We start from the raw sequence: 26,253 nt of genomic DNA, 5'->3' as shown, positions 1-26,253 counted from the left end.
TATTGAAAATAAACACCCTTCGTATAGTTGTGCTGTACCAGCTGCACAACATCCTCTACTGTGACTCCTTTGTCATGATTGCACGTGAGCAGGAATGGCCAACTTGAACAATGCAGCCAGAAGGGGGCTCTGCTGTCATGTAGAAATTGCAAAAGTTTGTGCAAAATTAAAAAAAAAACAGCTGAAAGTTATACATTTGCAGCAGACACTTTATTTGTACATTAAAACTTGATACAGCCCAAAAGACAAGGACAAATCAATACAATTCAAATATTTTCTAATTGGCTGCAAGATAAGATCATAAAAAAACAGGTGTGATCAATACACACACATACATTTAAAGTGCATACAATTCTTTGTTAAACAATGTTATGGTCAAATATTTCACACTTCTTCCTCACCCATTTCCATGGCAACTCTTCAGGACCGCGCAGGAGTCAAGTCCTCAAGTGATACTGGTCCAGCATCTCTACCTTGAAGCTTCGGCATATAATTAAGTTTCTGGCAGTCAGAAATGTCAAGTGCATATACCCAGCAGAGCAGCGGTGTTCTTTAGACCCGGGTGCCTGCTGACATGCATGGTCTCTGGGGAGGAGAATTTAATAAAAGTAGCGCAGGTCTCTCGGTTGTGGGCCTTGCCTGCGGCACTGGCCAGAATGTGCATGATCCTCAGCAGGGCAGTCTCACTGGAAAAACACAAAAGAACAGATTAAAAAATTGACAGGACAGTGTTGCATGTGTCAAGTTAGGACCACAGAGAAGCCAGAGCTCAGCAACTACAGCGCTGATGATGCTAAGGGTAAAGGCTCTCAAAAGGGCACTGTGGATGAGGGCAGTGCCTCTTACAAGTCAAGACACACACACCTGCCGACATGGACACTGGAGGCCAGACACCATGCAGCCTCCCCTTCTGGTGTTAGTGGGTCCTGCAGAACTTGGCGGGACATGCAAAGGGCCGCTCCTGCCAGCTGCACAGGCAGAAACACCACACACTGGCCCTCCAAGAGAGACAGCTCCAGCAAATAGCGAGCCATCCACACCACCTGGTGGCATATATGACACTTCTCTTCAGATCTCTACATATTAAGGAAATAACTTTACTGACAGAATGAGAAACTGGACAAAGACTGCACAGATCTACCTTAGCACTGCTGCGAGCGATGGAGGCGAGGAGGAGGAGGAAATGCAGAGGCGGACAGTAGGACAAATCAAACTTAAGTCCTAAGAGGATTTTGCGCTCCATTCTCAGCAGCTGATGGCTAGTGTAGGTGTGGTCCATCAAGTAGCAGAGTCCAGACACCTGGAACAAGAAGCACAGCAGAGATGTTTGTTTGTTACTTATTACACTCAAAATGAACAAAACAAATAAACAACAAGTGACTAAAACAAAAAGGGGATTATAAAAATGGTTGTTCAAAAAGAAAGTATGATCATATCCCATTTATCAATTGACTTTCAATGGGCATTAAAACCACCAACTTGACTGTCACAAGTGTATGTGCTTTCAGTCTATAACTAGCTAAGAATACATAGCTCAGCCTGCTTACCTCGGGGAGGAGACACTCTTCCTTCTTCGCAGCAAGGAAGAGGCAAACCATGCCGAGGAGCTGCAGGTTGACTGTGGTCACCTTGATCTGACGCAACGAGCGGTTGAGGAGGTGTACGGCCAGATAGAGGGTCTCTTCTTGAAAATGCATCATCTCCTGGTAGGAAATAAACCGGGCAATCAAGGTTGAAAGCCATACAGCTATAAATGCACTTGTGGATTTTTGTAAGGATTAAACAAATTAGGTAACGATTATTAGTTAGCTTTAAGAGGTGCCATTTTGTTACGTTTGGACAGAGACAGGCTAGCAGTCTTGTTAGCCGGTCTTCTTTTAATGTAACCTTAATGTAGCCTCATTCTCAAGTTAACATGGATTCTCTTCTCCTCCTTACAGGCCCTTTAACTTACTTTATTTAGGATCGAGGCGGGATACAATTAGAGATCGTATTACTTGTATAATTGTTAAAACTTTTTTAAAGCACCTTGATTCCTCTACTCATTTTGGCACCCATATTATTAATGTTGACAACAACAATTTAACATCTTTAGCCTGCTCAATGACTACCTCTTGTACAGAGAGCACAGCTTTAGATCTGTCCTTTGAGAGTCTCAGAGATCCATTCAGAAACCAGCATCGACTCTACTTGAAGCATTTTTTAAAGCTCCATGGTATTTTCTGCAGATATATACATTGTTGTATCATCAGTGTACATTTTTTAATACACATGGCAAATATGGAATAAAAATGAGGTCCTAGACAGCTGCCCTGGTAGTGACGTAATATTTGACAGGATACCATTGTACAAAACACATTGTTGTCTGTTGGATAATTAACGTCATCTACGTTTTAAATCCATAAGATAGTTTGAGTAGTAGCTCATGGTCTATAAGATCAAAAGCTGCACTAAAGTCTAGCAGTACTTTGCTTCTGTTAACGGTGTTAAAGCTGTACATGGCGAGTGAGAGTACCCTCCTCCTTATGCATTTTGGAATTACGCGTTTTGCTGCGACTGTGACTGTGCTGTTGATTTGCCAGGTTCTTTAGAAGCATACTTTAAATTACCTAAAAACCAGCTTTGTTTTGAGGAAGAAGAAACTCTCCATCTGTAATGACGACTTACATGTACTTGAATGAGCCAGTCTACCAGGACAGAGCGAGTGGAATCAGTGAAATGCCGGGGCAGGTCGGCGTTTGGTAGAGAGTTTCGTGTTTGAGTTCTCTGCAGGGTGAAAACAGAAAACAGGAGGCGCACAATAAATATTTAACGAGATACAGCGTGAGAAGTGTGTGTGCCAATCTTGCCCTTCTTGTATACAATTAGTGGTGAGGTCTGCATAGAGCACATTTTAGGGATGGTGGTCCTTCCTTAGACAATTAGAAACATCAGATAAACACATGAAGCCGTTTAGTGATCTCTGTTCATTATGGTCTCACCATCATATCCAAGAACATGTCCCAGGCAAATACCCGGTCCCATGCGAGGTCAAGTTTCTCTAGTGCCGTCTCCACTTCATGGCGCAGCAAGCTGGGAACCAGTGCCTGTAGGCTGTGAATACCCTGCAGCCCATGAGGGTAAAGAAACACACTCTCCTCCACACACCCATCTGCTACACAGGATGGAAAGGAGGACAAGGAAGAGTAACAACATGCAAGTAAATCATTTTTCACTTGTCTTTAACGTCGTGATAAAAGTAACCCATCTGCGCCCTGAATCCCAAATCCATCATAGAACAGCTACAGTCATTCTGGTGTGTTCAAGTGTAAAAACGGCAGTTAGGGTGTAAAATAAGTGTGGTATTGATTACACTACCAGCTGTGTGCATTAAACTGTCTTCATTGAACCCCATGATGATGCCTTCGCTCGTTTGCGCCGATAACCTCCTTTCCTGCAAACAGACAACGCTTTACACACATGCACTTGGAAGTGGAATAGTTATGATCTAGACAGAAAGAAAAACACTGAACTCTTAGCTGATGTTCAGCAAGATTAGACATAGATTTTATATTCCAACCAAAAAAAAGGGCAGGTCCTTCGCATCCTGCCCTTCCTCTAACCAGCCATCATCTAAGACTAATATGCTGGGAAAATAAGTTATAGCAAGAGCTGAAGATACTGTGGTATGTGTTTGGTGAAGATGTCGAGCAGGAGAGACGGCGTACCCATCTGCGTTCTGGCTCCATTTTGACAGGGGCCATCCTGGACTCTTCTACTTCGACAGGCTGCCAGCGATCTTTCGGCCCACAGGCATTAGACCAAGTTCTTAACGGGGCTCGCCTCTCATCCGCCTGAGGGGACACCATAAAGTCTTACTGGTACCGATGTGATCATGGCCTACCCATTTTTATTACTAGAACTGAGGCAAAAAAAGAGAAGGTAAAGTCTTTCATAGTGACTGTATGTGTAGTTTTCAGCTGACCGTAAAGCCACAACAGTAATGAGTTCAAATAGTGGTCGACTTCAGGTCATCCACACTCCCAAGATCTTACTCAACACATCTAAATCAGTGACTCCTTGACACCTGGGATCATGGCAGGTGAATGCAATTACTGTCCTGACAACACAAACATGGAGCTGGTCTGTATGTAAGAGTTTGAGAAACATGTTAAATTACATAAGTAAAGTGTGATAATGTACATAATTTGAACTGAAAAGGCACTAACGGGTCATTGAGGGATGTAAATGGTTAATCATAAAAAGGAATGGGGAGAATAACCTATTTTTATTTTTATATCAAACTAATAAGAGTGTCGAGTCTGTTGAGCCCACTGAGCAGACGCTCACCTTCTTGTGTAAGTCCAGCAGGGGCTTGGAGTCGCAGAAACCAGCCCTGGTCATGGTCACAGCCGGAAACAGAGTTCCCGTGCCGGGCCGCTGCAGCTACTTATCCACGGGTGTCGGCGGAGGCCTGGAGCAGAGACAGAGCAACCATGCAGCCCGAGGGCGGACAGCCACTAATAAAGACAGGTGGGCCACGCTGATTGGGGTGGGGACGCCGGTGTCAAGGTAGACGGGTTAGGAGCTGGACTTCCGGTCGACGTTTTTTTACGTTGACGTGACCGAAAGTTCAGGTTTATGTTGTATACGGATCAGTGTTAATACAGCAATATTTTGTCAACTTGACATTCAAGATTTGTACAGGAAATGTTTAGTCTCATTTCAAATAAAAACTTGACACACCTACTTGTGTTTTTCTGTGGTGTGAAATGAATATGCTCTTTTCATGCACGTTATCTGTACAGGCTTATGCAATCCTTTATTCCTGAAATATCAACTAACATTGTTTTTTTTTGGTGTACTGGATTGTTTTGTCCACATGTATTGACATATTTGAGGGAGACAGGATAATGTAAATATTTTTTCTTTATTGTGCAATCCATATAAACACTACTTACTAGGCCTATAGCCTGGAAAACATACCTCCTAAATACATAAACAGCTGGCTATATAATCAGGGCTGTTCTCAGGTATTTCTTGTTTCTTTTAGGAATACTGTGGTCAAGAGTGTGAAGTACAACCCCACCCATACTAAAATCAAAATTGACTACCCAATACAAAAATCTGTTATTCCCCCATACACACATTTTCTAAATTAATTGAACTGCTAAAATAAAACATTTGCCTAAATTCAGTTTTGAAACACTTACCGAAATTGTATTCTATTATTTTAATGTGTTTCTATCCTAAAACTGTCCATAGGCTTTAAGAAAGTTCATGTCACAATGTTAAAACCTTTTTAATTTCCTGACACAACATCCAGGCCATGACCCGTGTCCTCCACAGCTAAGGGCATTGATACATTGAACACTTCTATACTAAGCTTTACAAAATATTGCAAAGCTGTTGCAGTGGATTGCACTAGACTGTGCAGGTGTACACTCTAAACATAGCAACAACAAAAAAAGACACACACAGCTTTATTCAGTAAAAATGTTTACTGGCACATTATAGTTGCAAATGTTATAAGCTACCATATTGTAGCAGGTATCACCCGTTACATTGTGAAGTCTTGCAAAGGGGGGCTGAAACTGTCTACCAGGACAATGTCCTCCCCTTAAAGATTGCTTTTTTTCATTGCCCTCTGAGCCTCAACTAATAGCAACAAGCAAAAAAAACTTGTTACACCAGCATCAGGTGTGACATTCGTGACTGTTGCACACATTCAAATATACAGAGAAGCAAGGTAACCATAGTAAAGCTGCAAATCAAATACTACTAAGCTGCAGGCCTCCCACTCTACAAATGCTGCATTCACCATCAAGCTTTTCTTTTTTTTTGGTATTTACACACTAGTGAGGAGGCACTTGTTGTGCCTGTGTATGCCTACAGGAGAGGTCAGGGGTATTAACTTGCATGTTCAGCTGTGAAGCATTGCTTAAAGCGTGGCCAGCAGCGAGGTTCAGAGTATGGCTTCACAACCAATATTAAAAAAGTTCAGCAGCACCCCCTTATGGCCATGATAGCAATGAAGGCAAATCCACAGTGGAGTCCATCAGTGCAGTGGTTCTGTTATCTGATCCTGTCGTTTCCAAAGCAGGACACTAGGCTAGAGTATGATGGCTGTGCCTGAGCCAGTGAGAAGAGGTGCTGGAGTTGTGAACTGTAAATCAAAGCCATTTGATCACATTATCATCTGCAGGAACTGGGGCCACCTGCGGCCCAACGATGAGTCAAATACCTGCTGCTTTTCTGTGTCTTCATCACTCAAACATCTCACTGTCACGCTCTGCCACTCACACAAACTTAATAAAACAAATTCACATGTGACATGAGGGGTATTCCAGAGAATGCTGATAAACATCGCTATAGAATAAATCGCTCTGCAGAGAATTGTATTAAACTACCAATTTCATTATTCTCGACCCTGCAGTTTAAATGATGGGTCGCATCTACTTTATCATTTTTGTTTAAGAAGTACAACTTTGTTTCAAAAATAATTTTCAAACTGATGTTAATTTCCCTTAATAATACTTTGTTATATATGCTCAATTGTGCACATTATGAGTAGTGCATTCAGTTCAGACTAAGGGACGTGATAATGCAAACCAGAAATGACCTGCCCATTCAAAATCATATTACTGATTGTTACCATCTTAGCTAAGTAAGCATTCCCCACGTCGAAACCCCTTGAAATGAAGAACATAATAAAAAAAGAAAGTCATTTAAAAACTTTTAATATATAATTTTAATATAATGTATACTTAAACAAGACAATGTGTCTTCCAAAATTTGAGAAATAGATGGACAAAAAAAAAGAAAAACAAAAAAGGAGAAAAAACAAAACAACTGACAAACAAAAAGATCATGATGTTCCTTTAGTGAAGATCAAAGAGCAACCGACATCTCTTCCAGCGAGTGGAATATAAAATGCTTGTGTCAATGTGAGCGCACAATATGCATGTTATCATGTGCTGTCGTGACTCAAAGTATGCAGATTTTCATTTCAACTGAACAATACATCAGCTGATGTTTTGATTAGTTCCCCGTCTGCAGTTTGAAGGTTGGTCGACCAGCTCATGCAGCGTTTAGTTGGAACGTGAACCTGCAGACTGTTGCTCCAGACATACGACGCGGATTTAAGTGCGTCAACACGGCATTGAAGAAAACAAACAAAAAGGTTTTAAACATCAGATGTGGAATCATTTGAAGTGTTAAACGCCCATCAAGTCAGTCAACTGTTGGCCTCATTATAAAGACTTAACGATTGGACTCTCATTCTTTAAATACGGGAACATAAAAAGAAAATATCTTTAACACTTACACTGATATTACAAATTCATAATGAACAAAAGATTGGTGCCTAACTCTTCAGCTAGGGAGTGAGAATTACTGGATTGAGGACAGCGAATGGCTGTGTGTGTCTACATTGGTCTCTCTAGACAGGTTGGGGAACAGTTGTGAAGCGTCTAGTCTCTATGCTCTTCTTTCCTTCTATTCTTACTCTCTTTAACGCATGCTGCAGCGACTGGCCTTAATGAAAACGTACTATTACAACTCCAACCAGCTAGTTGGTTGGTAAGTCAGTCTGGACACAGCGACATGGACTCTGAGAACCTGATTTTAAAGCAAAGGTTAGCCATGCAGGGGATCCCAGTTTCTTTTCCTGACCGAGTAAATTCAGCTCCAAGATGGTCACAGCGATCATAAATTACATGCTTGTTCCCTTTAAAAAAAAAAAAAAGGCCATTGAATGTGTCGTGTAGTGTCCTCTCTCATCGATGTTCCAGCAATAGTTCAGAGTTTAAAAACATGCATGAAAACAGACACAAATGGATGGTTGAGAATCAAAATGGTTGTTCATACATCCTCCTGCACACACACACATACAGTCACACATCCACTCGTCAATCCGCTCATACACACGTGCAGTGCAAACACAGAAATGGCAACCCTCCTCCCCTCCCCGTGTTCCCCATTTCCCCCTACTGTAGGAACAGTCCCACACTTGATTTGTAACAGCAAGTTCCAGAAAGAGCACTTGTTAAAAAAAAAAAAAAAAAAAGAATCACAAAAAATGCAGAAATATGGCTTTACATTTAAAACCGTAACAATCGATGAAATAAAAATGTGTCTTTTCCCCCAAATCTCTTCCATTTTCCTAATTTTGATTATGCTTTTTAAAATTCTATCAAGTACGTTTGTGTATATATATATATGCAGTCTATGCATGGGTTGGTATGTGTGTGTATGTGTATGTGTGTGTGTGTGTGTAGCATGGGTACAGCTGGTAAAGAGGTGGTACTTGCTGGCATAACCTGGTTTTCAAAGTGTCAAGGCTTTGATGTGGTACCCCAGTGTAGTGCAGCAGAGGTCCTGCAGGGAAGCCTAAAGCCAACCCTGAGAAGACGCACAGAGACAAAGCTGCCAGTCTATCCACACAAACCTTCTGAGGTCAGTCATTCACGGCCTGCATGTTCATTTCATACTCGATGATCCCTGTCTTTTCTGAATAGCCAGGATATGTATGCGTGCGTGTGTGTGTGTGTGTGTGTGTCTGTGTGCGTGCGTGCAATAAAGACCGAATGAAAATGTGTCTTGTGCCACTTTTTGTTTGTGTCGTTCCCCAGCAGTGCAAGTGTGTATGTGGGATTGTGATCGTGTGTTAGCCTGCCTGCTTGTTCAAGAGTCTGAGTGATCATTCCCGTATGCTGGCAGAGTAGGAGAACTGAGGGAAGTGCGTGCGCTGATCTGAATCCTCTGGATCTAAACTGTCATCTGGAGTATACACAGGGGGGGGGGGGGGGGGGGGGGGGAGAAAACAGACATCAATGTGTAAAAATACATATAAATCCAAACTTAAAGCACAAATAGCAGATCTCAATATACTCACACTTGTCAGGGGGAGTTATTGTTATAGTTTGTGCTGTGAACTCATCATCAAAGTAACGCGTGTCCGTCTCTGATGTAACCTGGGGTTTGAATGGTGGAATAAGCTGAAAAGAAGAAAGATATCAGGCATTTTAAATTCTGATCATCGTATTTTAAATGCCACGTCATTTGTTTTTCCCTCCATTAAACCTCACCTTTTTTTCAAGAACATCCTTCCAGTTGATGGAGGTGAAGAACTTGTGGCTCATCACTTCTTTGGCATCGTCTGGTCCGCCCCCGAGCCTGTCAACAAAAAACACTTATCATCACCGGCTCCCTTTTCTTTATACAGATAATTGTGCAAACACCGTCAACAGAAATGCAAGCACTTCTGTTGTTTCCTTTCTGCCCAATGTGTTTCTCATTTCCTTACTACTTACAGGTGCACGTGTCGGTTAGCCAGGCAGTGCTCAATGTACTAATTTTAGCAGTTCTTCGATTGTTCCCAGAAACACCGGGGCTCGACCAAAACAACAATCAATTATGTCCTTGTTTATGGCCGTTGCCCCGCACCAAAACTAATCAAGAAGGAACAAAGGCTTAATAATGTGGTTACTTATTTTATAGCTAAATATGTGGTTGTCCCCGAGCGCAGTGGAAGATTCAGAAAACTAATCAAGTGCTACAGACATGGTGCGAAAGGAAGAAAATGTTTTTCCTGAGCTGTACTGCTGCATCTTCAGCCCGTACATAAAGAATAACCGTCGTGTAATATTAAAACACTGTACCACTTTCAGATTTTTTGGACGTTGCTCTGTATGCAATAAAAATATTTAAATGCCAGCTTATTAAAGAAAAGGAAAGAAAAATATATTTTATACCATTTGCTGAATATTTACAAAACTTACCTCAAGAAATAGATTTCAATGTTTCATCAAATAAATGTTTTCAACTACTGATAAAACATACATCAGCTGCAAACCTTACCTTTGTTTGGGATCCTTCTTGAGCAGGCCGGCCAGCAGGGCCTTGGCTTCAGGAGCCAAGTTCTTGGGGAAGCGGATCTCCTCCATGAGGATAAGCTCAAAGAGACGCTCGTGATCCTGGTTGTAGAAGGGCAACCGACCACACATCATCTCATACATGACCACGCCCAGTCCCCACCAGTCCACCGCTCGTCCGTAGTCGTTGTCTTCTAGCACCTGGGGAGGGTGGAAAATGAAGAGATGAGAAATAAAACAACAGGAATATCAGTGCAGGAGAACACTAGGACTAGAACAGAAGGTGACGTTACCTCTGGTGCCAGGTACTCTGGGGTTCCACAGAAGGTTTTCATGGTGGCACCGTCTGTGATGCCCTCTTTACACAGCCCAAAGTCGGTTATCTTTATGTGGCCGTCCTTGTCTAACATGAGGTTCTCCAGCTGTGCAGGGAAAGATTCATATTACAGTTAAACTAGTTCACAGCGTCGGCTGCATCTCTAGATCTACATTGTACGACGATGAACGGTTATAGCTTTATAAAGAATATCCCTCCGGCTTATTTACAAAAATGAACACTATACAGTGAGAGCAAGCGGACGCCTTACCTTTAAATCCCTGTAAACTACGTTGCGTGAGTGTAGGTACTCCAGTGCTGACACTATTTCTGCACCATAGAATCTTGCTCTGTCTTCTGTGAACACTCGGTCCCGCGATAAGTGAAAGAAGAGCTGAAAGGGAATTCAAAAAGTAGACACAGGAATAAGGGCCAGAACAGTTAAACAACTATCCTTGATTTGAACACTTTCTTCAGTCCAAGTTATTCTTTGTGGTCATTTTTAATGTGGGCGTTAAGCAGATGGATTTAATAATTTAGCTTTTGAAATCATGAGTCTGCGTTGGCTCTCGGTCCGGTCATTTGGTCCCAACCAGGGTTTGATTGACTGCTTTCAAACCTGCTCAAATGAACCACGGTCTGTTTTAACCGAACCAAACAGGTCAGCTGTGAGAGCAGCAGCCTAAACTGAAAATGCGTCACAATGTGTTGGCTTTCTTTTTTTTTACACCCCGACTTCAATTAGCCATCTTCCAAAAAGGTCATACACAGGTATGTTAACACATCGGACACAATTGTAGGCCAGCTGAGAAAGAGAAGAACTTACTTCTCCGCCATTTGCATACTCCATCACAAAGCATAGCCGGTCATGCGTTTGAAATGCATATTTTAGTGTCTGTAGAGGAGGAAATCAAACGTTAGCTCTTAAAGGTCCCTTCATTTTAGAAAGTGCTAAATGAGGCAACAACACAGGAACCAGTAACTCACTGTTAGAAAGGGATGCCGCGTATTTTGAAGAACTCTGCTTTCTGTAACAGTGTGTGCCACTTCATCCTACAGGAACACAAACAATCAGTACATGCTATGAGAGAAAGGCCACATATTAAATAGATAATAATACTGTTCCAAAAACAATTTAAAGTCAAGATGTTACTGTGATGTGATCAGCAATTACTTTAGCAATGATGACTTCTTTGCGGAGGATTTTCATGGCGTAGTACATCCCTGTGGCCTTCTCCTTCACCAGGATCACTTTACCAAATGTCCCTTTTCCCAGCAGCTTCAGATAGTCAAAATCACTCATGTTCTGCAGGAGAAATGGTCAAAAGATAAGACGGGGAAAAAAGTGCCTCTGTGAGTTTTGAAGGGACTTAAAATGTGTGCCTTATAGAATATAATAATATTCAATGGACTGTCTTTGAAATGTACAGGACTGAGATGAGTATTTCGATGAGTCAGTGGTCCCTACTGATGTTGGTCCACTACATATGTTTTCTAACACGCACGCACGCACGCAGCAAGGAAGTGGAACATTTTCTACACTGGATAGAAAATAGACATTTGCAGGCCTATAGTGACAGGTATGTAGAAAAGGTAATTATTTGAATAATATCACATACAATGTAGCAGGAAATCATTCAAATAAGGATAATTTGAAGAACTACAAACATCTACTTGATCACTAAAAGTAAAAAGCATGTATTGATTATCTGTTATACATACTGCATCTCTATATACGTTTTAAGCCAAGTCTGTAAAACCACTTGAAGTGACTCAGCACTAGCACTAAATATACACACAAATGTCGTCCTCCACCCATTTAAAGGTTGCTTCACCAAAAAGAGCTTTGAGAAAGAAGCTTAAAGTCTAAACAACTTGTTCAATAAAGATGAGTTTAGGTGGACAAACACAGCACACACTCAGCTGCCAGGCACTGCTTGAGCAAATACTGACCACTTTTGTGCGTAATTTGGACACAGCAATCTCCATCTCCTCTGTGCAGCTGCCGTCACTTGGTGAGCCAAATTTAATCTCCATGGGCTCCTCATCCTGCTGCTGACTCTTCAGGCTATTTGCCACTGCCTGGATCGATCGCATCCATTCCTCCCTGACCCAGAAGAAAACACACATTACCTTTATCAAATCTAGCCAAAGCCATGTCTACATTACTCTGAATCTATTCCAGAAACATTAGAGTTGGCCTTAAGGTACACATTGTAGCTAGCATTGACATATTTTTGTAAACACTTTGTACTCTGACAGATGGTTTAGATGTTGTGCCAAAAGTATATCTTAAAAAACAGTAGCCTAGCAAGCTAAATTTAGAAGGTAAAGGATAATCTGGGGGGCTGCTGGGATTTGGTGCTTGGTAGAGCCAATGTAAACAAAACGCAATGATGATTGCTTGGGTTAGGGGTGAATAATCAGGTTTAATCTGCCACTGAATTCTATTTCAAGCATGATGGTCTTTCCTACTCTTGTAAACTAAAATGGATTTCATTGCCTGTAGTGAACAATGGCTTTGTTAAGGCCATCTGTCTGATTTTGTAAAAATGTTATTCCCTTTATCCATTTGTCCTCATTAAAAACAAAATTTCACATTTTGCCCCGAGGACAGTGATATCCATTTTATTCTACAATAGAGACAGAAGGCGAGGACTCGGAGACTACGCAAACAATAAGATGGCTAAATCTGAAAACGCATTTCTTCCCTTTCTATTTATTTATTATATTCACATTACCGGTAAGCCACAAATCCTTTCCAAAGTTGATACATCTGAATTCAACACTAATGTGTTCATTTTGACCTGTATGTATGCTGATGACGTGTTGAATCACGTGATGTTTCAGTACAAAAGGCGCTGCAAAAAACAAACTGTTTGCCTTGTAGCTTTTATAAGCTTCGATCAACAGACTGTCTTATGTCAGTTATCTGCCAAACAAAAAAGAAAAATATCGGAGAGAACAACTAAATCGGATGTTTGGCTCTTCTGAAACACAGTACTGTATTTAATAATGGGGAGCAGGAGGCAACAGAACCTTTACTGGGCTGAGACGCAGCAGCCTGTCAGTATCATTCCTAACCAGATTTGTTGTTTAGTTCGAGGAGGAAGAAGAGATTTTAATATTTCATATTGTTCTGGTGTTTCAGTGCAGAAAGACCATGTAAATTGAGGACACCCTGTTTTACCTCTCCTCATTGCTGTCTACGTGGAAGGTGCGCTCAATAACGGAGGTCCATTGCAGGCATCGAATGACAAAAGTGTTGGGCCTTGGGCGCTCCGTCTTCATCAGCTGGCATTCTGTAAGGACAGAGACACATCAGCTGACAGTGAAGAACTGAAGGAACCGACAACAAAACATAAAACCACTTCTTAGTTTAATCCGGCACTTATTTGCCAGCCAGAAGTGAAAACTGACCTGCGACAGAGAAGTTGTTGAGTGGTGGGAGGCTGTGGTCACTGGACACCTCAGGCTTCTCTTTGTAGCCGATGAAGGATCCATCGCTCTTTAAGATGAAGTAACGAGGCCGCCATGTTTTAATGTATTCACCTGGAAAACAGACAGGTGAAGAGTTTTGATCCAACTAATATGTTTGACGACCTTCTCGTGTGTTTTGGATTTAAATATGGCAACTCTGTGTCACAATAATATTACAATGAGGAAACTATAAACTTGACAGACACCTTACAAGCTAACAGGTGGAGAATCTAGTACTCAAAATAAAGATTTTAACATGGACTATTGTATTAATGTAGACCCAGATGATGGACGGTGAACACAAGGGGCCCCCTTACCTCTCTTGTGGAGCCATCCCTCTCTCACAACACTGACTTCATTCATGCTGGGGCAGAAGACTGTCTGGGTTGGTAGGGGGCTGCAGACAAGCTGTTGGAAATTGTGCGGTTCCTATTGGTCAAGTGCCTGACAGTGGCTCAGATAAAAAAATATATATCATGTAACACCTGGAGGAAAAGAACAGAAAGAAATGAGTGTCAAACTATCCATAAAATACAAAAACAGCTAATAGTATCCTGGCACGGCTTCTTTAACATGTAATTATTACTCACAAAAACCATCAATGTTCATTCATATGAGAAAAGCTATAAACCACCTGTATCGAAAGAAACATTACAGAATGTCAAGTGTAGACTTTATGAATGCACTGTTACGCTTTATTAAATATTTAAAACCTCTGCTGACTTGTGTAAGCAAAACAGCTGTGTGACTTAGTTAAGACTATTAACCACTTATGGCTGTACCGTATATTGTGAAGCTTCATTCATAACGTTGACATTCAAATTCTAAATCAACATTCGACTGCTGCACAGCTTTTATTTTTTTTATTCCAGATAAAGATTAGGCTACACTAATATTATTAGTATTATACCATTTGTAGAACCAGATTACAGTGGTGGCTGCGTATCATTTTTTCCAGCTTGTGTGATCCAAACAGTTCCAATAATTCCCAGAGTATTGTAAACGGCAAGTCAACATTTATTGAAAAAGGTTAGATGTAATAATTTCCATACATGTTGGCGTTTAGCATTTAAGAAACAACATTTAGAAGCTTAGAGTATACAAAAAAACAACATTTGGTACAGCCCTGTTACAATTAATTTCCTCACTATTAATAAAAATATAGCCTTGGGTAATATCTTTTACATATAAACATATATGTTGCGTTAAATAGGGGCTTAAATGAACTACAGGCAGGAAGGTGGATTTCTTGGAAATGTGGAAAATGATTTCTTTAGAAAAAGGAAACTTTCTGTGTATTGCTCTTGATGACTATCTAAGTGTTGTTACCACAGCATTGCGCTTGAATACATTCCTCACTTTCTGAGGCACTCTGTTTCCTTGAAACACAACTCCACAACAAAAGAAAAATGCTGTATCTGCACGTCTGCTCACAGCCTCATATCTGATCATCTGACACTTGTGACAGTGACATTCAAAACGGGACTAGCATAATGACTATCATGACAATGAGATAGGCATTACAACGCCATCCTCTCATGCAAACTCTCCCTGGTTTCAGTGTCAAAATATATCGAAACATGAGAGATAGCGTTACTCTATTGATACCATGTAGAAATCACAAATATATGAGTATGACCCTGATCTAACAATAAGCAAAATGGCTGCAAAGCTCTGTATTGTTAAATGTAACAGCCTCCCACAGCTTTTGCTGAATGTTTGTGGAGAGGCCTTGGTGATCCAGGGTCAGCCCTGAATCAACAGCTTATGTTAGATAATAGGTTTAACAGAATTTCACAATATTTCAGTGAAAGTGATGGGGTTGAATATTACAGTGCATACAGTCACCAGAACACAAAGACTGTTTGAACTGCTTTGTTTACAAAGATAAAAACAGATAAGGATTCCCACGACTTCAGACTTTGTTATGACCATCAGAGGTGCATTCACGGTTGTTCATAGATTTACATCTACTCATTTCAACGGCTAGTAATACTCGCTGTTCTTTGGGATAATAAATATGAAGCAGTACAACTTTTCACTGGACACCAGTTGTTTACAAATAGGGTATCTACCATTTAGTCAAGCGTTAAGGTAATTGGTTTACCTGTAGTCAACTTACCACTTGAAGAAAGAATAAAGAGACCATAAATAGCACTTATTTTCATAGCTACTCAGTTAGATTATTAACAAAGTTAATCAATGTCTAAAATACAAACTGTAAAGCACAACCCCAAGCTGCCTCGCGTAAACATTAACGTAACGTTAACACATCCTCATCCTTTCAGTGTAACGTTAGTACCTAGCTAACTGAAGCAAAGTCAACAAATGTTACCTTCAAAGTCCAAGACAGGTCAGTTAGCTTTGCTATCGTAAAGTTGCTACAACACTTCAACTGTAGCTAATGGGCAGTTTGGCAAAGTGGAGCGACAGACAGCAGTGAGGACACTGACCATGACCGCATTACGACCAAACAAGGCAGCTAGCCAAAATAGCTTTTAAGCTAACAGCTAGTTAGCATGTCAGTTAGCCACTTGCGCTACTTCTACTTCATTACCTTACCCCCGGGCTTTCCTTACCTCGACTTCAGCAAAAAAAAATATTCCCAGCTGGTCGGCTCTTGAATAGGCTTTGGAAGTACGCTGCACAAAAGCTCCCACTAGTTATCACTTGAAGCTTGTGTGTATTGAACTCTGTCAATGATCACACAGCTTAGCTGACTGCTCGCTGAGCTTGTTTTCTTCTCTCACAACAACAGCGGCGGCGGCGGCGTGCTTGGTCTGTTGCTGCTGCAGTGGTTCACTGAAGCGTATGCGAGCCCGCGAGAGAATAAAGTCCACCGAGCTCCAACTTGATGGATATTTATGTCGAATACGAGTACGAATAATTTCCAAATCCTGGACAGATAAAACCCCCCTCTTTATGGGTTTAATGTGGTTAGTCGTCTGCTTAGCGTGGAAGGAAGCACTCTGTCCCAGCCAGACAGTAAAGCAGCCCCGCAGACGCACGCAAAAGGAAGTGACGTATGGGGCCAGAGAGGGTCCACTGGTCCACTGCACCTGAACAGTCGGTGTGAAAGTACATCAAGTACAACCACTTTTATCTTAACCTCAGCCCAACTGCAGAGCTGGTGTACAGTGTCTGACAGATAGGCAGTGCAACCGTTTAATAAGTTATGTAAAATGTCCCGAAATGTTTATTTAAAAAAAAAAAAAAAAAAGTGTTGCCAACTCTTTAAACCAATTTTCTTTTAACCCTGATCTTACCAACATGTTAAACATACAAGCACTACTGATTGGGCACCAAAGAACAAACTACTGTAAGAAACAACTATCTAAGAAAAGCGTGTTTACTTTCAAAACATTATTAGTTATGTAATTATTGACATCTGAAAAAAATAGATTATTGTTAAGCCTATTTTATGAGGCTATAGTGTGCAATACTTTAAATTAAGACCCATGGTAACAACATTTATAGTTCCATTTATTAATCAATACAAAACTTTAAAAGCACCAAAACAGAAATAGAAAACTGATATTAAGACATTATGAACAATTTGATTGACAGTCATGAAAAAAATGTAGAGTGATAGAATATAGCATCTGTAAGATATGATACAAAGTACATTTCTGCAGTCACTAGGTACCCCAGTTTGAAACAAACTACTGCTACAGTATTGTGTGTAAAGCGGAGGGATTAAAGAAGTAAAGAAGGAAATGTTATAAAATGTAACAAATGTTTATTATTCAGATTTCATTTCCAAAAAACGCTCCTTTGTGATACATTATATGAATCATGTCCTCTAAAAGCAAGCACTTTCTGTCAAAGAGCTTTATTTTGTTGTCTTTGTTGCTTTCTTTGCAGGTAGCGAGCACGAGCGTCGCCGACAGTGGTGTCGTTGTTTCGCTTCTCCACCTTCTTCATGACTTCCTCAGTAGAAATCTCTGAAAAAACAAACAAGTTATTGTTATAAGTTGTTATAAATTACTTTATTCTTCAGTCACTCTGTAAAACAATTAAGATCTTCATGCCCAAATGGCCTTTTAATCCACCCTGTACTGTAGGTGGACTCTTATAAGTTCATATAAAGTCATAGCTGGGAAAATTAACATTAGGGAGGTACAACATCACAATTTCAAAACTTATATCTAATTAGTTCTAAAAACCTTGTTGTCTCTTGGCTGCTTCCCTGGCCTCCCATTTCATCATCTCCTCATCAGTCACTTCTTCTCTTGCCACACTGCTCAGCTCATAGACGTCCACCTCATGGAGTTTAGGTAATAAGTCCTTCACCCACTCGTATCGGATAGGACACGCGGTCCTCACATACACCCGTGAGGTCACCAGCACATCGTGGAAGAGGATCCAGTTCAGCTTATCCTCCTGGTCAAATAGCTTGGAGCAACAAGGGACCATGATCAGAGGGGAACTCAGAGAAGACGCATGGGAGGTGTGTCCTCGATGAAAACGGTTTTATTTATCTAGAGTTTCTTTTAATGCACTTACCGATGAGGATGGATGAACGTGAACCATGGATCCATGGCCATCCATTGTGCAAAACACCTTTCCAACAGACCTATAGGGTGTGGAAAACAATTAATAGTACAATTATTCACAACCAGTGAAAGTTCACGTTACTAAGATATAATAAAGGAAAGGAGATTTAAATATAATATTTGTTGATACCTTCTGGCAACGTTGGTGAAGTACCCGGTGCACAGGCATCGTCTGAAGAGTTCACTTTTATTGCCTTCAAATGTTTCTACAGGGAAATCTCTCTTCTGAAAGGAAAGAGGGTCACACTCAAATTAATGATCACATCAGTGTGTTGCCAAACAAATTAATAAATTATAGAGTTTAACATCTGACCACAGTAATCCGCAATGAGGTCCATTACAATTATTCAAGTACAACATTGATGTGGGGAGCAAGTGTGATCTATCACAGCTAATAATAAATAGGCAGAATTGTGCATTTGTCCGGATGTAATGTTTACAGAAATATGAAGCATTTAATAGAGCGTGGATGCACGACATGTGATGTGGAAATGAGTTCTGTAAACCTGTTGGAGGCGGAGGAGGATCTCTCGCAACTGAGTCTCCACACTAAAGGCTGACTTCAGCGCCCTCCAGTGGATCCAATTGTCTTTACACCACGCTGACGGTCTGTCACTGCAGGATGCAAGAGAAAGGCTCACACTTATATTTGTGATAATATATCATCCTGCAGTATGAAGTCCTGAATACATTACACATGATAGACTAAAAAACACATTTATTTGCACACACAAATTGAAACAATATGGATGCATTGTGCAGCATTAATGAGTTAAGTTTTCTTTACCTGGATTTACATGACTGAAACACACTGAGGAGAGTGGCAAAGTCATTCATACTGCCGCTCTTGGCAGCCAGCGCTCTGTGGTTTTGATCAGCCTCTTTCTGCTTCTCGGGGTGGCCTGCAGGCAGGAAGAGATCGGTCTTCATACTACACTTCTCTGCATGTGTAATTTCCTGACACATTAAATAAATAATCAAGTCAGTAAATAATACAGAACTTCCCTGGTTCTCTATCTTTATGTCAAATATACTTTTAGTATCTTTGCAACTGGACAATTCCTTTAATATAACCTAAATATTATGGATAAGAAAGGATTTTTTTTTGTAAGCTCTATGTTTTATTTCCCTCAGTTTTTAAATTGAATAGTTCTTTGCTTCTGCTTTAAAGCTGAATTGCTGACCTGGCCTGATGAAAATGTTCTCCACAGACAGCATGGCGGCCACAGGGAGCAGCAGGTCCTGACAGCCGAGCGAGGCGGCTTTGAGCAGGGCTCTGGTAAGGCCTGGGTGCAGGGGGAACTCCACCATCAGCTCCCCCAGCTTGGTCACTCTGCCTCTCCTACAGCCAACACACCAGACAGATAAGAGCTCATGCAATTTCAGAGAGAACTACTCAAAACCACGACTGCTGTGCTTGGAGCTCCACAGGTATAACCACTCACCTGTCGATGGCATCAAATTGGTAGAGCTGTTTTAATGCCTCGAGAATAAACCTTTCCTCTGGACAGTCCGGATAAGGAAACCTTAAAAGAAATTAAATCATGACTAAAGAAGGTAAAGAGAGCATAAAGAAATGATTAAGTATAAGAAAGCAAACAGACTCAGAATGGGTCTCAGTCTACCTAATGACGTCATGAACGCCCAGGCACTTGAGTGTGAGTATCACAGCAGTCAGACTCGTCCTCTGGATTTCTGGAACTGTATATTCAGGCATGCTCTTCTCCCAGAATTCCTTGGTGTAGATTCGAAAGCATTTCCCGGCTGAGGTTCTTCCAGCTCGACCTGCTCTCTGCTGAGCCTCGCTCCTAATGACACGAAAATAAAAATAAAAACCCACTCCATTTCTTTCAGTTTGCTTTCATAATGGCATTTGTGTTAGCAGTAAAACAAATACTTTAACAAACGTATTTGCAGGTTTGAAATGACATGTTAATTCTTCAAAAACTCACTTTGAAATAGGCACCACCTCCAAGATATCCATGCCCACCCTTGAGTTGTGGTTGAGTTGCTTCACAAACCCGCTGTCGATGATGTACCTTTATGGTGAAAGAATTGGATGAACTGTTTTGTGTGGAATATGTTAATTACACACACACACACACACACACACACACACACACACACACACATTGTTGATTAACACAGCCTAGTGGTCAGCCAATAACCACGGGCCTCACTCACTTTACACCATCGATGGTGAGAGATGTTGCTGCAATGTTAGTGGCCACTACACACTTCCTTATTCCTGCAGGTGGAGGCTGAAAGATCTGCTTCTGTTGATCTATGAAGAGACCACAAATTATACATTTCATCTGTGATAAATGTTGAATTTGAATTTATTTAACAATGAATAAGATGTAACATCTTTTGTATGTTGTACCAGTGGGCATGGATCCATAAAGGGGCAAAATAAGAAGGCCCTCCATGGTTTGATCCTGCACATCGTAGCGGTAGTCGATAGACTCAGCTTTTTCATACAACAAGTCACAGGCACGCTCAATCTCTGACTGACCTGTCAAACATGGAGGATTAAAGTGACCAATTGTGTCAGGGTTAAGATATACTGTGATCGTAGAGCTTGATAATGACGCCTTACCTGTCAAAAACACCAGAATGTCCCCAGCCATTTCACTGGTGTGCACTTCAAGCGCCACTTTGACGACCTGAGGGGCGAAAGATGTCAAAATAAATCAATACCAACAAAATGCATCACGTTATAACAACATATCTAAACTTGATTAATGAGTAATTATTGTAATGTCGTGAACCCAAGTTAAAGAAAAGGTTTATTTTCCTAAGCTAAGTCAAAGCTGAAACTCAGTACCTCTTTTATATAACCAGTGCTCTCTAAGTCTTTAGGTCCTACAGCAAAACCAAATGCGCAGGTGACAGGGAAAGTCCTCCCAGGAATTACAAAGACGGGGCAGTCTCCGAGAAAGGCTGAGAGTTTGTCAGTTTCCAAGGTGGCTGACATCACCACCACCTTCAAAGGGAAAGATCGGCCCTTGGTGGCCTTAGCAGGGTTGGAGAACCTTTTCTTCAATAGACCCAGAAGAATATCCTGCAACAAATACAAACACTTACTCAAAGTGTAAATTGAAAAAGTGACAGAAAGAGGTACATTTTGCTGACAAGCTTTTTTTCTCTCCATCTTTTTAGAAAAAACATTAAAATATACAAACTTTGTGGTTCTGTGCTTAACATAATTGTACAATCAGAATATATGATTTTAAACAGATAAAAGCAATTAAAAGAAATAAACCATAATAATATAAAATACAAAATGTAAACAAGTGTATAAACAAAGTGTATGTAAATTTAAATTCATACACAAATCCAGTGTAATCGGGGGTAACTTTTGTAACTATGCATTTATGTTTGTACAATTGACCATATGTTTATTTCAATGTTTAAAATGTGTAATTTACTGTGTTTTTAGACTCAATTTTGATAACATGATGAGTTTTACACAACATATAATCTTTCATTCCAGTCCAAAAAGTACATCGATGTCGTTTATCCACTCACTGTGTTGAGGCTGCGCTCGTGGACTTCATCCAAGATGACGACACTGTACTGAGGAAGTACAGCGTCTGCCAGGATCTCTCTGAGCAAACAGCCGTCTGTCATGTACTTCACCACCGTGCTCTGGCTCAAACACATCACATCTTCAAGTTACAAATATTTACAAGAAATACCTTGTATTTTGTGGGTGGGTCATCTTTGCCTTTCTCACCTGTGATGTGCAGTCATCAAAGCGTACTTGGTAGCCAACCTCTTTACCCAGAGTGCACTGCATCTCCTGGGCTACCCTCTGGGCCACTGTGATGGCAGCCACTCTGCGAGGCTGGGTGATGCCAATTTTGCCATCTTTACAAAAACCTACGCAGAAAAGAGGAGGAAGTGGTTCACCTTACTGTACAGCCTGGCAAACTTCAGTGTTACCCGAGGGACTGTCCCTGTAGTTAGTAAAGTTTGTCGCTCTGGGTAAGAGCGTCTGCTAAATGACAAAAGATAAGAAAATAAAGAGTTTGGGCTATTATACTTCATAAAATGTCTCCTTTCAAACTAGCAAAAAGAAAACATCCATTTATGTAGATACAATTTGTCTATTTGCATCTGTAGATGTCTCCTAAATCAGATAATGCCTCATTTGCATAGATTTAAACATAACATTTGAGAAAACATGTAATACAAAAGTAAGTCTTAATGCAAGTAATCAACTGGGGAAGTTTAATGGTGGTATCTTTTAACATGTTAACCCAATTCGCCTGTTGTGTCTCGTATTGACTTGTAACGTCAAAGCACAACAGCTTGTCACATTGTACTTCTGATGCAGTGTGTGCATGAACCTTGTATAACCAGGGACAAAAGAGCAACATGGCAGCTTACCTGCTTGATACAGGTACTTTGGAAGTTGTGTGGTTTTCCCGCTGCCAGTCTCACCGGTGACAACCAGAAAAGTGTTGTCTGTGACCGCCTGAATCAGTGTGGCTTTGTGCAGATAGATGGGCAGTTTTTTTGACTCATTTTCTTTTGAATCCAATCTCGTTGATTTGGACATAATAACGGATAACTGAGTAGCTTTACCAGCAGATAACAGTGTTAGGAGCGGAACAGACGAAAGCAATACTGACGGTTTGTGCCCACAGACGGTATTAAACTTAAAATAGCAGTGAAATAGTGTTTCTGTTTCACATACGACACGCTCGCTCAACAACTTCCGCAAACTAACTCATTCTACATTTCTATTGGTCGAGCTCGGGGCACATGACCGAAGCTCCACAATAAAAGCATGGCCTAACTGAAGCTTTATTCATACAGAAATGTAGGAAACAGAATTACCACACAAATTATAATAAATTAATCGATTTGTTCATATGTCCATAAGTATATTTATAACCCTAACCCTTTTAAACAAATTAATTCAGAATATTGACAGTTTTCTCACAGATTAATGCATATATCACACAACCTATCTGCACTTTAGAATACTTTATAATAAAGCATTATTTAAGTTAAATGATACAAGCCTTTGTATACTATCAGCAAATGTGATAAAAAATAATAATAATTAAGCAAGATTGTAAATAGCCTATAGTGACTTTATCAATTATTTAACTATAATATAACTAACTCAGATAGATATAACTAGATCTAGATATAACTTAGAAAACCCATACTTGAAGGAAAAGACCTCTCCTTTGAGCAGGACAACAGGTGCACACTCAACTTTAAGTGGTAATCCCACTTACTCAGACAAATCAACAAATTAGTTTAGATGCTAGAATGAAAATAATGTAATTTATGACCAGTATAGTAAGGAACAGACTTATGTTTATTAGAAATCATAGACTGCTTTTGATTGAACTTCTTAATTGTGCTTCCAAATATAACTTGAAATAGCAGGACTTTTTCTGTAGATACAGAGTGTTTACAGTAGATAAAGAAGAGGTCCACCAGAGACTACATTGTAAAGAATCCTCTGTCCTGGCCCTTGTGTGAATCGTCTTACTTTACTCCTTCCTGAAAGACATGGAAAAACAGAGACTATGGTTCACAGAGTTACATGCATATAAGTGCATGAATCAATAACCCAAGATGGATTCATTGGACTTCATAAAAGGATCAACAGGCTGCAACTCCACTTACTGCAGGACTGTAAGCAATCTGGTCCTTTACAGATCTCAGTTTCACAGTGGAAATATACCTGCAGGAGACCATCCGATTACCAAGACAAAGACCACAAAACATCACCAAGGCTAAAAAACACTAGCAAGATTAGTATAACATTCATATAACTCTTTACTTTGACTTTGATTTCTCTTACATACCAGATTTTGAAATGTTTGTGGCTCCACGAATGAGAACATCTTGACCACAAACCATTTATGAAGAGAGGGATATTTCAGGGCCTCACTGGGGACAACTGGCAACACAACAGTTCTGTGGCCATCACCACTGAAAGGACATCTGGATTGGATACAAATATGAGCTTTGGTTGATCAAAAGTACAGACAAAGATGTTTACATGTAAATTATCTTTTTTGGGATATTAAAAAAGGTCAAATAATTAATTAATGTAATGTGAAAGCACCCTTTAACGAGCAGGGTCCATCTCTGTGGGTCATGTGGGTTTTTAGTCGGTGTTGCCCAGCAGTCACCCAGCAGCAGCACTAAGCCCTTGGCCTCATGTTTGAGAACAAACACTTCCACATACACAGGCTGGCCGAGCTCAGTTACTGTTGGAGAGTCTCGAGAGGAATGGAAAGACTTGTAATTGGAATCTGTAGATTAGAGATTAGAAAAAAGAAACAGGACATCAGTTTTAAATTTGAAACTGGCCCTTCAAAGTAAAAGCGATGAATTATGTTCAAATCAACAAATTGTGACGGTACTGTCTGTGGTTTCTAAGACATTTTGTTGAATATAAACATACAGACGCATACATTTGAGAGAATAGGTGTCATGGACAATAAAAGTATTTGTAGTAATTAAAAGCAAAAACTTGACCTTTGGCAAACCTAATTTCAGTCCTCAGTATCCCCTCATTCTTCAGTGTTGACAGGTACTTGGATGTTTCTCCCTGAACCTCGATACCCAGCCGAGTAATTTGGGCCAGTGCAAAGCTACAATGCACAGTACGACTAAGAAACAAAGAAAACGTAAATGGGTGGCCATTACCTTCACAAAGCAGGAGAAGTGGAACATTTTTAATTACTTACAGGAAAGGAGTGTCATGAAATATAGAGCCTTTCTGCAGATACTGTTTCACCTCAATGTTGACCCAGTAGGTTATAATCCCATCTACTATCTGCAAGACACAACCAATATAGTTATATGTAGTGTCAAAAATACCACCTGACTGTCTATGGGAGGTCATTTATTTCCATTTACCATAGACTGAGTGCCACAATCAGTGAATGGAAAGCTGAAAGTGACAGCATCTTTGGTCTTTTTGGGTTTACAATTGTGGCTTTTGCTAGAAGGGATCCAGATGGCGTCCAGGTTCAGAGGTGGGACTGTGGCATTCTGAGCGACGGTGATGTTAAACCCGTCCTTGTTGCAGAGAGAGTGTCTCGATACCAGTGGATAATCAATTGTGTTCACCTCTGAAGAAAACATACTGGAAATGAATAATAAAGTAAATTCTTAAACATGCTGTTTATCTGAAGCCTACACGTAGACTTACTACCTTTCATTTTCCTTTTGCAGATGAGAGGTATTCGCTTGACAATTTCAACTCTTCCCCCGTCTGCGAGTGCCGCGATGCAAACGATCAGATTTGTGACATGTTTCTATTGAACAACATGTAAAGATTAGAATATGAAATGTATAAATCTGCATTAAAAATAAACAGAAAAGCACAAAACATCTTTAAGCTTACTTGTCTTCTTACAAAACATCCATCGGGAGCAACTGTTAAGATAATAAAGCGATCATCTTCTCCAAGGAAGTAGTGGCACTGTTTTGCTATAGCGATGGCTTGGTAATATCCACCGTGTTCATCTGTGTGTGTATTTGGGCAAAAACAAGAGCATAGTAAACACTTCAAAGCTATATGTCATCACTAATGAGATATACATCTTTAGTGTCTGACTTACCTTGAACATAAATGCTGAAAGGAAGATTAGCAAATTGCATCTTTGATATGTAAACAGACATGAAGCCATCGTGGCAAATGTGTGTGTCATTATCCACAGTGTTAGAAACTGTTGCTTGAAATTGTTTTGAAGAAGAATGCGCTTCACATTTCAACAGTAGCAGCGATGATAAAATAAATGTCACCGAAAGGAAGTCTGTACTGTGGAAGCTCATCTTTGGATTCTGTGACAGGTGGAGCAGCTGCTTCTCATTTGGCTTAATTGGCACGACTCTCACAGAAACTCTGTCACCTCACAACATCTAGATAGAATATCTTTATTGACATTATACTCGTGTACAATGACATTTCGCAGGCTTCTCTCCATGCGTTTTAAAATAGTACACACAATAAATAAATAAGAAAACAACACAAAAAAGGCTTATATTTGAGAGTATGAAA

At 40.4% G+C, this 26,253-nt stretch overlaps 4 protein-coding genes across 7 annotated transcripts; all 4 read right to left on the bottom strand.

The window, feature by feature from the left end:
- Positions 1-191: 191 nt before the first annotated feature.
- Positions 192-4,530, bottom strand: ccnp (cyclin P). 2 transcript variants are annotated; one of them, XM_029446656.1, is made up of 9 exons: positions 4,330-4,530; positions 3,708-3,833; positions 3,358-3,433; positions 2,982-3,154; positions 2,668-2,766; positions 1,548-1,703; positions 1,142-1,300; positions 865-1,043; positions 192-686 (listed from the first exon to the last, which is right to left on the bottom strand). In XM_029446656.1, exons 1-9 carry the CDS (start codon positions 4,381-4,383, stop codon positions 518-520), a joined length of 1,191 nt encoding a protein of 396 aa, XP_029302516.1. In that variant the 5' UTR covers positions 4,384-4,530; the 3' UTR covers positions 192-517. The 2 variants fall into 2 exon arrangements, with proteins under 2 accessions (XP_029302516.1, XP_029302517.1); XM_029446657.1 differs by having other exon boundaries at positions 2,982-3,151.
- Positions 4,531-4,890: 360 nt separating this feature from the next.
- On the bottom strand, positions 4,891-16,697 carry akt2 (v-akt murine thymoma viral oncogene homolog 2). 2 transcript variants are annotated; one of them, XM_029446051.1, is made up of 15 exons: positions 16,230-16,697; positions 13,968-14,135; positions 13,591-13,722; positions 13,361-13,472; positions 12,124-12,277; positions 11,345-11,476; positions 11,158-11,223; positions 10,997-11,065; positions 10,442-10,564; positions 10,148-10,276; positions 9,841-10,055; positions 9,069-9,156; positions 8,876-8,978; positions 8,657-8,760; positions 4,891-6,145 (listed from the first exon to the last, which is right to left on the bottom strand). In XM_029446051.1, exons 2-14 carry the CDS (start codon positions 14,011-14,013, stop codon positions 8,681-8,683), a joined length of 1,449 nt encoding a protein of 482 aa, XP_029301911.1. In that variant the 5' UTR covers positions 14,014-14,135; positions 16,230-16,697; the 3' UTR covers positions 4,891-6,145; positions 8,657-8,680. The 2 variants fall into 2 exon arrangements, with proteins under 2 accessions (XP_029301911.1, XP_029301910.1); XM_029446050.1 differs by lacking the exon at positions 4,891-6,145 and having other exon boundaries at positions 6,704-8,760; positions 16,230-16,696.
- A 415-nt stretch (positions 16,698-17,112) lies between these two features.
- dhx40 (DEAH (Asp-Glu-Ala-His) box polypeptide 40) lies at positions 17,113-22,948 on the bottom strand. The gene is made up of 17 exons (XM_029446279.1): positions 22,602-22,948; positions 21,946-22,091; positions 21,738-21,857; positions 21,034-21,270; positions 20,806-20,872; positions 20,590-20,721; positions 20,391-20,490; positions 20,159-20,245; positions 19,832-20,014; positions 19,652-19,732; positions 19,391-19,548; positions 18,994-19,108; positions 18,713-18,821; positions 18,337-18,431; positions 18,157-18,226; positions 17,817-18,045; positions 17,113-17,594 (listed from the first exon to the last, which is right to left on the bottom strand). The coding sequence occupies exons 1-17, from the start codon at positions 22,771-22,773 to the stop codon at positions 17,473-17,475; spliced, it is 2,223 nt and encodes a 740-aa protein (XP_029302139.1). The 5' UTR covers positions 22,774-22,948; the 3' UTR covers positions 17,113-17,472.
- Positions 22,949-23,513: 565 nt separating this feature from the next.
- Positions 23,514-26,084, bottom strand: LOC115018043 (zona pellucida sperm-binding protein 4-like). 2 transcript variants are annotated; one of them, XM_029446847.1, is made up of 10 exons: positions 25,814-26,084; positions 25,585-25,718; positions 25,405-25,507; positions 25,107-25,321; positions 24,935-25,023; positions 24,723-24,856; positions 24,307-24,496; positions 24,044-24,182; positions 23,862-23,919; positions 23,514-23,735 (listed from the first exon to the last, which is right to left on the bottom strand). In XM_029446847.1, exons 1-10 carry the CDS (start codon positions 26,025-26,027, stop codon positions 23,644-23,646), a joined length of 1,368 nt encoding a protein of 455 aa, XP_029302707.1. In that variant the 5' UTR covers positions 26,028-26,084; the 3' UTR covers positions 23,514-23,643. The 2 variants fall into 2 exon arrangements, with proteins under 2 accessions (XP_029302707.1, XP_029302708.1); XM_029446848.1 differs by having other exon boundaries at positions 25,597-25,718.
- Positions 26,085-26,253: the final 169 nt, after the last annotated feature.

This window comes from Cottoperca gobio, chromosome 13 (genome assembly GCF_900634415.1).
Source record: "Cottoperca gobio chromosome 13, fCotGob3.1, whole genome shotgun sequence".
Taxonomy (NCBI): Eukaryota; Metazoa; Chordata; class Actinopteri; order Perciformes; family Bovichtidae; genus Cottoperca; species Cottoperca gobio.
This window is presented reverse-complemented; position numbering and strand designations above follow the sequence as displayed.

Excerpts from the sequence above, each read along its gene's own strand:
- ccnp (XM_029446656.1), bottom strand. The coding sequence starts at position 4,383 with ATGACCAGGGCTGGTTTCTGCGACTCCAAGCCCCTGCTGGACTTACAC. Across the intron at positions 2,767-2,981 it reads ACATGTTCTTGGATATGATG|AGAACTCAAACACGAAACTC; the intron begins GTGAGACCATAA and ends TTCACCCTGCAG. Across the intron at positions 1,044-1,141 it reads TCGCTCGCAGCAGTGCTAAG|GTGGTGTGGATGGCTCGCTA; the intron begins GTAGATCTGTGC and ends ATATGCCACCAG.
- akt2 (XM_029446051.1), bottom strand. The coding sequence starts at position 14,013 with ATGAATGAAGTCAGTGTTGTGAGAGAGGGATGGCTCCACAAGAGAG. Across the intron at positions 11,477-12,123 it reads CCAAATTACGCACAAAAGTG|AACATGAGTGATTTTGACTA; the intron begins GTCAGTATTTGC and ends TTTCTCCTGCAG. Across the intron at positions 8,979-9,068 it reads AGGATGTTCTTGAAAAAAAG|CTTATTCCACCATTCAAACC; the intron begins GTGAGGTTTAAT and ends TCTTCTTTTCAG.
- dhx40 (XM_029446279.1), bottom strand. The coding sequence starts at position 22,773 with ATGTCCAAATCAACGAGATTGGATTCAAAAGAAAATGAGTCAAAAAAA. Across the intron at positions 20,873-21,033 it reads GCACTGGTTATATAAAAGAG|GTCGTCAAAGTGGCGCTTGA; the intron begins GTACTGAGTTTC and ends TTCGCCCCTCAG. Across the intron at positions 20,491-20,589 it reads TTATGGATCCATGCCCACTG|ATCAACAGAAGCAGATCTTT; the intron begins GTACAACATACA and ends GTCTCTTCATAG.
- LOC115018043 (XM_029446847.1), bottom strand. The coding sequence starts at position 26,027 with ATGAGCTTCCACAGTACAGACTTCCTTTCGGTGACATTTATTTTATCA. Across the intron at positions 24,857-24,934 it reads TTTCATGACACTCCTTTCCT|TCGTACTGTGCATTGTAGCT; the intron begins GTAAGTAATTAA and ends TTTGTTTCTTAG. Across the intron at positions 23,736-23,861 it reads AGATTGCTTACAGTCCTGCA|GAAGGAGTAAAGTAAGACGA; the intron begins GTAAGTGGAGTT and ends CATGTCTTTCAG.